Below are 12,330 nucleotides of genomic sequence, written 5' to 3' on the forward strand. Positions count from 1 at the left end.
AGTGAGAGAGAGAGAAGGTGAGAAGCATGGAACACTCCAGGGAGGGCTGGGAGGTACCAAATTGGACAAGAAAAATGAGACCCATATGGAGGAAGATAAGTGAGAAAGAACCTTGGGGCAGAGGCGGGAGGCAAGTCCTAGGTACCTTGATCCAGGCAAAGAAAAGGTTGACAGCGTTCATATTGTTGTACTGTGTCTGCCAGAAGGCCAGGAACTCAAAGTCGGCATAAGTGTCTGGCTGCTGCAGAAGCTTTCCCATCAGTCGGTTTACTTCCAGAGTTCGGAAGATGTGGAAACCCACGGCCTCTACGGACAGCTGTCACATGGGAGTCATGGGGAGTGTCAGAGAAGTTGAGGGAATCTTACAGGAAGTTCAAAAATGAGCTCCCAGCGGAAAACCAGGACAAGAAACATTCTCTGCTGACATGTTCACTAGCTGAGTTCCAGATGCAACAGCGTGGGTGACCAGGGAGCAGCTTAAGTGTGCTACAGCCCAAGAGAAGGCTTTAGGGCCACAGGCAATAGGAAGGTTGTCAAGAACTGTGGGAAAGAGGTATCCAGAAACATGATGTCTCCCCATCCATATTTCTCCCAAGCATTGGTAAAAGAAATAAATGATGGGGCCAGTGAGATGCTCAGCAGGTAAAGGGTGCTTGAGCCAAGCCTGCCACCTAAGTCTGTTTGGGATCCACACGGTGGAAGGTGAGCACCAACTCCCATAAGGGGTCCTCTGACTTCTGCAGGCACACTGTTGCATGTGTCCATGCACACACGCACATACACATGCACACACATCCACACAAATAAATGTAAAAATAAAACAACAGCAAAACAAATGTGTCTTATTAGTAGGAAGGAGGTGACAATGGAGGGAGAGAGTATTCAGACAGAAAAAGAGAAATGAAAGGGTTCTCAAGAGGTCAGGTCATGAAACAAAAGGCAGAAGAGATTCTGAATAGATTTGTATAAGGGGAAAAGGAGGGCCCACTCACAAGAGAGGAGGAGGGGAGATGTGGAGGGGGGGCAAGTTTTTCCAAGATCTGAGCCAGGGAGCATCAGCCTTTCTCTTGGAGAGACTTAGCATAGTGCTTCTACTAAGTCAATAAGAGGGCTTGAACCTCCAAAAGAAAGACTCGGATCCCCCATCAAAGCAGAAGTCTCTCCACCCTCTATTATGTCCCAAGTCCCTTACCGAGATGATCACCAGGTCCAGAACGTTCCAGATGCTGCTGAGGTAGTGAAGCCTATGCAGGTGGATTTCCAGGATTTCCTCCACCACGTAGTAGAAGATGAAGACACAGAAGATGACCTCACAACCCGCGATGAAGAAGTCCCAGTTATTCACATAGCGGATCAGCTTAACTGTGCGGATTTGCCAGGACGGGATGGCCCCTCCTGTGGCTGGGAACTCTAGCACCAGTCTGTGAGGAAGGAGAGATGGCTAGTGGAGGTTGGGTCAGTACAGTTCATCCTACTGTCCTGGCACCTCACATCTGCCATAGGGTACCAGGTGGGGAAAGATCTCAAGCACATCAGATGGACTAGGAACCATGGACAGAGAGAGATGCAGTGGAGGAAAGGGTGCTTACCTCAGAACACAGAAAAGATTGATGTTGGCATTGTAGACTGAGAAGTCGATGAAGACCACCCGAGTGCCCCTGTCTAACCACAGCCCCTCCCGAAGGCCTTGCAGGGCCTCTGCACTGGCTTGTCGGGATCCTGGAAGGTCCAAATAATAGCCACCTCCACTGTAGCTTGTAAGCTTGCCCCAGTGGGAGGAGCCTCCCAGCTCATCCTGTGAATGGTAAGTCCACCTGCCAAAGAAAAGATACCATCTGAGCAAAGAGGTCAGAACCAGGCAAAACCCTAACCCCCTTAAGGTAATTACGAATGCCTGGATTTACAGTTCTACATGTATTGTATATCTGTATATGCTTACTGAACTATACATGTATATGTGTGCATATATTATATGTGATACATACATAATTTTGTGAGAAACATGTCTTATACACCTTGTATGAGATGTCTCATGCAGTGTACATAATATCATATACAATAAATGCTTCACATTTATCATTTCGTTTGCTACTAACAGTTGTTTGGGAAAAGAGGGGAAATACTGTCCATATTTTGCAGTAGAGGAAATGAAGACTCAGGGAATTCCAAGATAGTCAGTTATCCAGCCATAGCCCTGAAACTCAAATGTAAATGTCTTCCTATTTCACTCGGTGAATGTACTGGTGACCCAGGCTGTGTAGTGCACAGGAAGGAAACACTTGGACCATAAATCCAGGAATGATTCTCTAGTTCCTATGGTTCCATCGCTGGCTGGTCAACCCCAGGATTCCTTGTTCTAGCCACTCTTCCAACCTACCCCCTAGCAACCCCATTTTTATCCTGCTTACACCTTTTTGTTTTGTTTGTTTTTTGGGTTTTTGGTTTTTCGAGACAGTGTTTCTCTGTAGCTTTGGAGCCTGTCCTAGAACTCTTAGACCAGGCTAGCCTCGAACTCACAGAGCTCTGCCTGCCTCTGCCTCCCGAGTGCTGGAATTAAAGGCATGCGCCACCACCACCCAGCTAATCCTGCTTACTCCTTTCCTATCCTCTCTATCCTCTTCCTGTCCTCTTTTCATTCCTTATCCATCCTCCATCCCTTGCTGCTTCCTGTAAAAGGTCCCAGGAGTCAAACTCTCCAACCATGACTTGGGTGACAGCATGAACTTCATTCACGGACCACACACCCCAAGGGACTCCGCCTTCCAGGAAGGATGAAACTGTCAACCACCAGTGGGAACAAATCCAGAGGCTGTGTCTTTTCTGCTAATCTGCTTCCTCCACACCTGAACAACACACACCAAGCGTGTGTCGTCAAAGAGTCATTGTTGGGACTTAGGGAGCGGTCTCCAAGTCTCTTAAGGTGCCCACCGTAAAGGGTTTTTTTTAGGTTTCATGGAAGTGTTTCCCACACCCCAGACTGATGGCAAGCTCAAAGGGATGCCCCTGTGCTTTGGGCAGGGGCTCACTTACGCTGTCCCATTGAAAGGCCCAAAGGGGAGTTGATCTTCCTTGTCTGGAGCGTAGACATCGTAGCAGTTCAAAATGTCCTCCCGGAAGTCCTCGTGAACCACACAGGAGTCGTTGCGCACGCGCAGCTGCCGCAACCTCGGGACCCCCAGCAGCAAGTTCTCATAGTAAATGAAGGAGTGGGAGCCACCACCCAGGCTCCGATTGTTGTACCACTTCGTCCAGTACAAACTGTCCAGGAGGGGGCCCTGAGCAAACTAGACCAGCATCTGGGTTGGGCCTGGTCCGGCCTCCTCCTAACCCCAGTGCATGACGTTTGCCTTCTTTCCCTGGCCTTCAACTTGCCTCTAGCCTCTATTTCTGGACCCGCACAGCTGACCTTCAGAACTTGACCAAAATACATTTTAAAACATTCTGAGGTTCAGCTTCCCTCCTGACTCAAACGCTAGACTTGCTCTTGCTGGTCAACCTCTAGTCAACACCCCATCTCTCTCTCCAACCTCCACTTGCCCTTTACCCCAAGCCGCGAAGTCAGCTTTATCCTTTAATTTGTCCTGGTTCCAGACTGACCTGAATTCTGACCTGTGTCTCAGACAATTAAGAAGGAGAGGGAGGGGTGAAGACAGTGTCCTACTCACGTCCCAAAAATCTGCCATGCTGCTGACGGTCCGGAAGGAAACCCCAGAGTTTGATGGGGTGTGTAGAAACAGCTCGGACATCACTTTGGTGTAGTAATAGGCACTAGAGCTTGTCATTCCGTAGGTCACTAGAACACAGCCGGAGAGGCATGCCTTCAAGGTCCGTCCCCGCAGAGAAGTCAAAAAATCCCACTGCCCTGGGGTCAGACACGCACCTCAGTTGGGAGCCTACCAGACCTTCCCCTTAGAATTATCTAGGGAGGGTGGTCGTGCCACTAGGAAAGTCAAGGGGTGCTTTAGGGAAGGGTGTGACTGCAAGGTCACCTAGAACAGTTGCACCCCACATGGTAAAGCCCTGTTGGCATTGTCTTTCTGGAGTCTCACTGTTCTCCCCAGACTCGGACTAACTCTTATTTCTTGCTTGCCAAAGTCAAAAGATGTCTGCACTGGAAGATCAGTGCTTCCCTTAATTTGTTCTCAATTTTTGCATCAAGATTCTAGAGTAGGACTCAAGCTAAACGTCTTGCATTGGAGATGAAACCTCCTGACCTCCTGAGTCATTTATTCTACAGCCATGGGCATAGCAGGTAGGCATGGCGTGGGCACCAGCTTCTCCTGGGAACAGGATTCATTGCTGTTCAAAAGAGATCTGGCCTCTGCTCTGAATAATGGCACATCACGTGACCACTCTGATGCCTAGATCAGTCCTGTGTACCAAAAATAGAGAAGCCCTACATGTTCTTGCTTAAAGCCCTGGTTTAAAATGCGTACACCACTTATTTCCTAGGTTGTTCCTCAATCTGGGCTTGTCTGATGTTTCCTCAAGATTAAATTCAGGTAATGGATTTGAGGGAGACGTGCCTCACGAGTGATGTTGTGTCCTTCACATAGCCTCATGTCAGAAGAAGTTACAGGTTGTCTGTTGATATCTAACTACTGAAGTTAATTTTGATCCCTTTAGATGATGTTTGCCAGGTGTGGTGGCAAATGCCTTTGATCCTAGTATTTGGGAGGCAGAGGCAGGCTGATCTCTGAGTTCGAAGCTAGGCTAGTCTACAAAGTAAGTTCCAGGCCAGCCAGAGCTACAGAGAATCCCTGTCTCAAACAAACAAAGAAACAAACAAGCAAGCAAAAAAGATGGTATCTGCTATGTTTCTTCAATGTAAAATTATAATTTTCCTTTTTAGAATTAATAAACCTTTTGGGACATAGTTTGATCCTATGTAAATATCTTATTATTCGTTCATCTTTCACCTATGAGATTAAAGCATTTGTAGGTAAATTTTGTCTAATTATTGCCAAGATGGTTATCAAATAGTGAGTTTCTTTTCCATAAATTATTTCCTCTACATTTCATGGCTGATTGTGGTGGTTTGAATAAGAATAGCCTCGAGAGGTTCATATGTTTATAAATGTTGAATGTTTAGTCCTCAGGGAGTAGAACTGTTTGAGAAGTATTAGAAGAATTAGGAGGTGTGGTCTCGTTAGAGGAAGCGTGTCACTGAGCATGGGCTTCGAGGTTTCAAAAGTCCATGCCAGGTTCAGTCTCTCTCTGTCTGTCTTTCTCTCTGTTTCCTCTCTCTCTTTCCCTCTCTGTCTGTCTCTGCCTCTCTCTCTCTCTGCCTGTAGATCAGGATTTAGCTCTCAGCTCTCATTCTGGTGCTATGCTCTCCACCAAGAAGGTAATGGAGTAAACCTCTGAAACTTCAGCAAGATCCCCATAAAATGCTTTCTTCTGTAAGCATTGCCTTGGTCATGGTGTCTCTTCATAGCAATAGGACAGTGACTAAGACTCCAGTGTTCATTTCAGGGAGAGATTTTGTTTATCAGTTTGCACTTATGGATGTTTGGCTATTCTCCACCCCCCCCCCTTATGGGCTCTAATTTGACATTATTATTTATCTTGTTACTCGGAGGGGTTTTTGTTTTGTTTTTGAGACAGGGTCTCGCTGTGTAGCTCTGACTGCCAGAGAACTTGCTGTGTAGATCAAACTACCTTGAACTCAGACAGTTCTACCTGCCTCAGCCTCCTGAGGGCTGGGATGAAAGGCTGGATTTTGAGGTTTGTTGTTGTTGTTTGTTTGTTTAAAAGGTGAAAGACTAAAAACAACATGTGATATGATAAAATGGATCCTTGGTCATAGTCTCTCTTTTACTATAACACCTTTGAGTAAATTAGCTGGTGAAATTGTAATAAGGTTTGTTCATTAAATGAAAGTTCTAGATCAATGACAATATTCTAACTTTGACAAGAGAATATTCACCATCTTAAGAAAATATACGTTAAGGTATTTGGGTATAATGAAGCTTTATACCATTGTCTTCAAAGTTATTTTCAAAACATAGTAGGAGAGAGGACAGGGCTATGTAGCATCTTCATATTTGAGTATCTATGTAAAATGTATAAATTTTTATATCTTTATTATAATGTTTGTATGTGTATAATTATGTTCAAATTTTAAAGCAGGATTTTTTCAGCCTCTAAGAGCAATGTCTTTAATTTTTTTTTCTTTCTCAGTGGAAATCAGATACTGATATCTGACAAATAAACTTTAAACCAAAACTAATCAACAGAGATAAAGAAGGTCATTTTATATTAAGGAAATAGTTCTTTAAATGACTATACCAATTCTAAACACATATGCACCAAATATTGTTGCATCCAATTTCATAAAACAAACATATATAAAGCATATAGATTAACCTCAAGAAGATGAAAGTGTGTAGCAAAAAACAATGATTAAATGAGTGGATAGACAACATATAGCAAGGAAGAAAGTCTACTAGCTGGCTACAGCTATCTAATATCTATATATACATAAAGAATTTTTAAAATTAAATAGTAAGACAATCTAATCAATAAATGTGCATATGAGCAAACAGTTCTTGAAGGATGAAGTACAAATGGCTAATAAAATATAAAAATATCCTACATTTTTAGCATCAGGGAATGCTAGTCAAAACTACATTGAGAATTCATCACACTCTAGTCTGAATGGCTGTCATTAAGGAAACAACAACAACAATAAATGCAGACAAGAGTGAAAGTGGAAAAGGAACTCTTATATACTGCTAATGGGAATACAAATTAGCCCATCCACTATGGACATCAGTATGGAGGTTCCTCATAGAATTAGAAATAGAACTACAATGTGGTATGGCTGTACCATGCCTGGGACTATCTCTAAAGGAATCCAAGTCAGCGTAACAGCATCAGCCGTGGGCTCTGCTTGTTGGCAGCATGCTGCAACTCCTTTAAGAGAGGTCTTCCTGATTCAGTGGTAAGAAAAAAAACAAAACAACAACAACAACAACAACAACAAAAATACTGCTTGGTTTTAAAACTGCGGCTTCCTGGGCCATGCTGCCAGCACAAACTCTGACTCTTTCCTGCTACAGAGCATTTAAATGGGAATTGTGAGCAGAGTGCTACAACTTGCTTAATGGCAACATAGACCCTGAAAATGGGGCTATGAGCATAGCTCACACTGAACAGGCCTCCACCATGTTGTATTGGGAGGAGCCAAAAGACAAAGCAGCCTTAGTTGCTGCTTAGCATTTTAAGAAGTGCTCCTGGACAGAAAAGGATTTCAGATACACAATAGGACAGATTCAGACATAAAGGACCTATAAATGAGACACAGTGTGTTCAAAAAATGTCTGTAGGCTTGGGGGAGAGAAGAAAAATAGTAAAGAGACAGTAAATGTAATATAAAAGAGTACAGGTAGTCATAGATTAAAGGAGTAAAGATAATAAAATAAATATTAAACTTGTAGAAAAAGTAATAAAGTAAGAAAAATAAGCCACATAAAGATGGAATATACACAGAGAGTCTGGATTATGTATATTATTGTGTTTTCTTTAAATTTTTTGACTGTGAATGAATTAAGTACAGAAAGATATTTTATTGTATGGGCTGCTAAGCTAAACCAGAATATATATTTTAAGGGTATTCTGACTTCAGAATTTGGGTCTAAGGATATGTTGCTTTGGAAAAGAGGTTCTTCTTTTATTTCTACAGACAATGAGAACCTGTGGAATCCTTCCAGACTAATGTGGTTTGATGGACCCTGAACAGCCCCCAAAAATTACTTTGCTCAACAAAAAACAGAAAGTAGTTTGGAGAGAACTACACACAAATTCCCAAATATTATTTATAAATGTTTGTTTACATTTAAAGGGATATATGCTATAGATGTGGATACTTTGCATTGGTATGAATCTTAGTTTATTGATACAAATATTAGATAAATTTTTGTTATATGTATATTTCTGCTCTTGATTAAGGTACTGTGTTTGTGCAGCTCATTTAAAAATGTAATGTATAATTAAGAAATACAGGTTAATAGATAATCATCTATAATAGTCAACCTTGTAGTCATGTTAGTTAGGTTCTCTAGATGTACAGAGGTATATTTCAGATGAATAGTTATTCTTCAAACCTTTCAAAGACTAACAGAATATGGCATTTAAAATGTTTAACTTAGGATCTTTCATGACAATGAGACACTTCTGCTCCTGGCAACACCAATCTACTTCAAGAGGATGATGGAGACCAAAGAAGCTCCTTATGGAGTTTTTTAGCCATCTGAGCAAGAAACTGCTCTTGCCTGGATTGCTTGATGCTATGCTGTATGAACTGGGCATGCAGAACCCACAGAAAAATGACTGCTGAAGTTGCCTAAAGAAGGTGAGACAGTCATTTGGGGTTCCTGCTTCATGAAAGAGACTGCCAGACATTATGCAGAACACAAAAGAAAGTTACTGACTGCCAATATAGGCAGAACTGCCCAGTAGACTATCCCAGCTGATCTTGCACTAAAATGTTACACTGCTGAGTGGCCACTAGATGGTACTCTTTGCCCCGGCTTTTCCTAGTTTAGGCTAAATTAAAGACCAGTTCTGAATTGCTTGCCAACTATTTATCAGGACGTATCTTCAGTATTTTTTTTTTTTTTTTTTTTTGGTTTTTCGAGACAGGGTTTCTCTGTAGCTTTGGAGCCTGTCCTGGAACTAGCTCTTGTAAACCAGGCTGGTCTCGAACTCACAAAGATCCACCTGCCTCTGCCTCCCAAGTGCTGGGATTAAAGGCATGTGCCACCACCGCCGGCTCGTATCTTCAGTCTTATTTGTTTATTTGTTTGCTTGTTTGCTTGTGTTGATGCAATTTCATGTAACTCGGGCTGGCATTGGACTTCTTCTATGTCCGTGAAGCCGATCTGGAATTCTAGAACTTCCTGCCTCCACCTCCCAAGTGCCGTGATTATAGCTGGACATCACCATCTGGGCATCTGCTTTTGTGTTTGACTTTTTCAGTGCTGAGACTCGAACCCAAGGTCTTGAGTATGCTAGGCAATTGATCTACCGTTGAGCTGCAGGCTCAGCCCCAATAACCTCTGACTATTACCCGGGGCAGTAAGAAATATATTTTCTAAGAACAATGCATTCACCTGGTCAAATGATTGTTAATGCACAGAAATGCAGTATTCATTCCCCTTTGTGACTCTTTAGATAAAGTTTTATGCATAAAAAGGACCAAGATAGAACCTTAAAACCCTTCTAGATTAAAGCCCCAGCTTGGTCTCTCCACTCAAACGCTCTGAGTCCTGGGGAGATGGATTGGCCTTTAGAGCATTCATTTCTCTCTCAGATAACATAGGTTCAGTTCTCAGCATCCACATGGTGCCTCACAACTCCATTTCCAGAGATTCAAATACACATTTTGATTTCCGAGGGCACCAGGCGTACATGTTATACATGTACATACATGCAGTCAAAACACTATACGCACATGCTTTGGATTCCTTGTTAATTTTTTATGAACATGGTACTTTGTATGAAAAACCTTAAGACAGGAACAATAAAGTATTATATCTCAGTTACTGTCAAATACAAATGTGTGTGTTTGTGTAGAGGAAAGGAGAGAGAGGGAGAGAGAATATGATACAATGAATCAGAGGTGGTTTCTCTCACCACAGGAATTTATTTCAGTTGGTCAACAACTAACCAGTGGGAGGTTAATCTTCCTCATTGTCATTCATTCAGAAATTTGAGTGGAGACTTGGGCTGTGGCTGGGTGGTAGAGCACCTGTCTAAGATGAACCAGGCCTGGGTTCAATGCTCTGCTTCTTCCGGGACTTGAAAAGAAACACAGTTTTAAATCTAAACATCAGATTCGGAGGTTGCTATGGTCTGAATCCAAGTGAAGCTCAGAGAAGCCCAGAGTTGCTCCGAAGGGCAGTGATCTTAGTTCCTGTCACCTTTGCTGCTTCCATGTCTTACCCATAAGCAACCTGTAGTATGTGACATATGGAAAGCTTGTTAAAGGGCACATTGCTGCAGCACTGTGTGGGGCTCTACATGTGTTTCTAATAAGTCCCCTGTACTATCAATGCTCTAGGCTCAGGGGCCGTGTGTGGAGAACCACGGTTGTGACCCATTGCAGTCAGGGGATTCTTCATGGGAACATCCAGAAGCCATGGGCTTCCCCGTTGTCTATTTCAGTGAATCTTAAGATCAGGGGTGGAAAGAGATTGTACCTTTCCCAGAGCTCTTAAAACCCCCTGGAGTTTGAAGAAAATTTCCCCAAGGGAAAATCATTGCCCTCCTGAAGCACTAGAAGTCACACCTGGCACCACACCTTCAGGTCCACTGGGGTGGAAGAAGATTGCAAACAAGGTGTTGGTCTTCCTTAGTGTCTCACCATTGCCTCCCATCCATTTCTATTCGGGTACCACAGATCCCAAGTTGACTCTTCTATGAAGAAGCAGCTGGTCTCCCTGGAACACCTGGCTCAGAGATTTAATGACCAGAGTGCCCCCTCCTGCCTGTGCACACCAATTCTGTGTGCACTCTGGACCGTGCACTTGCCACACTCTTTTGTTTCATTTGACGACAAACTTTACAGCGAGTACTACGATGATCTCCATTTTCCAGCCTCAAGAGACTGGCTGTCGGTTGCCACAGGTAAAAAGTCAAGATTCAAATGCAAGTCTCTCACTCCTGGGAGCATCTCTAAAGAGCCCTGCGCTGCCCCACCTGCTCTGGCCTTTCTGTTCCTTCAGGATCTGCAAAGGAGTGCATTGCTTTGTGTAGCTCAAGCAGTGACACTACACCGGGGAATGGAAGTGGTCAGACTTGGACTGAGAGCGCTGAATGCCAACATGTCAGTTTATCTTCTATGGCATCATTCCAGGTAGGTTTTAGGGACTAGGGATGACTTCATGAGATAATGTGGAAAGATCAGAGACCAAGGAAAGGATTTACGGTCCAACACCAAGAATAGGTAATGTCTTCCTCCTCCTTTTTCTCCTGCTCCTCTTCTTGGCTGTGATGCATGCTAAGTCATATTTCATATTCATGGCCTCAGGACAAGTTCACAGTTGCCCAAGCATAGTTATAAAATAATCACCTTGATTAATACTTGATATCCCCCGAGTTTGGTATACATTACCTACCGCAAGGCTTACAAAAACCTGGGGAAGCAGGAGTTACAATCTCCATTTCATGTAGATAAACTAAAGTCAAGAGTGCTGTTAATAGTGAGACCCAGGATAGCCAGGACTATATAGAGAAACCCTGTCTCAAGAAACAAAACAAAATGTAGTTAATCCCCCCTTTTAAAGACCACAAAAGACACAAGCACAGCAGATATTCAGACTCAAGTCTCCCTTACCGCAAAGACAGGGATCTTCCCACCATCTTCCCTGTACAACTAGACCACTTGACCACTCTAAATCTGGTTGGCTACTCTGATTCTCCTCCAAAAACTCAGTCCTGGGAGAGGAGATGGATCCGGGAGTAGTTGGAGGAGGCAATAAATATGGTCGAAACTCATCACATGGAACTGCCAAACATCTCACTGAAGGAGTTCGAGGCCAGCGAGGTCTACAAGAGCTAGTTCCAGGACAGGCTCTAAAGGTACAAAGAAACCCTGTCTCGAAAACCCACAGAGAGAGAGAGAGAGAGAGAGAGAGAGAGAGAGAGAGAGAGAGAGAGAGAGAATCTACTCAAACACCCAGGATGGTGCAAGTTGATAAGGTTGCTCATGAACAAACTCCCAATATCAGCATCTGGGTCAGAGCTTGAGTTACAAAGACACATGGTAAACTACCAAGTTCACTGCCTAAAAAGGAGCTTTAGATCAACCAAGACATGCTTAGCTTTACTAATGGACCCTGCTGAACACACTAACTGTGGGTGAAATTCTAGGACATGCCTGCTAGCCTTCCTGAACACCCCTAGCTTTGTTAAATAAGTAAAGTCAGACCCTTAGAATATATATATATATACATATATATATATGCACAAATATTTACTTAATGAGTATTAAACATGGATTAAGGGAAGCAACTGTAAAAAACCTCCAATTTTTAGCATTTTAAGATCAGTTTTATAGTACATGTGCTGTAGGCCTTGTTATTAATTGGAGTACTTTTCTTTTTTCCTTCTCTACTCCACAATGAAAACTATGTAAATTACTCGTACTTTCTTCCTCAGTTTGACTGCCCAAGCAGCTCAGGCTTTGCCCTCAGCAACAGTCCTTGTGTACTGTAAGTTTTCTGGGCAGTTTCTCTTCCTCTCTTATCTTTTTCTAGTTCTGATGCTATGTCCTTATTGTAGTTCCAGTGGGCTATATTTTATCAGAACTGTGCTGTCCCTTTT

At 43.1% G+C, this 12,330-nt stretch overlaps 2 protein-coding genes across 2 annotated transcripts in view; both read right to left on the reverse strand.

Annotated features, from left to right (window-relative positions):
* Positions 1-12,330, reverse strand: part of Cwf19l1 (CWF19 like cell cycle control factor 1) — a 299,806-nt gene that overhangs the window by 43,537 nt on the left and 243,939 nt on the right. The gene's annotated exons all lie outside the window — the stretch shown is intronic.
* The window catches only part of Pkd2l1 (polycystin 2 like 1, transient receptor potential cation channel), a 34,364-nt gene that overhangs the window by 5,724 nt on the left and 16,310 nt on the right, over positions 1-12,330 (reverse strand). The window contains 5 exon segments of the mRNA XM_075975266.1: positions 146-316; positions 1,193-1,421; positions 1,590-1,814; positions 3,031-3,284; positions 3,666-3,793. Coding sequence (XP_075831381.1) covers positions 146-316; positions 1,193-1,421; positions 1,590-1,814; positions 3,031-3,284; positions 3,666-3,793 — 1,007 coding nt within the window.

Source organism: Microtus pennsylvanicus, chromosome 5 (assembly GCF_037038515.1).
Source record: "Microtus pennsylvanicus isolate mMicPen1 chromosome 5, mMicPen1.hap1, whole genome shotgun sequence".
Taxonomy (NCBI): Eukaryota; Metazoa; Chordata; class Mammalia; order Rodentia; family Cricetidae; genus Microtus; species Microtus pennsylvanicus.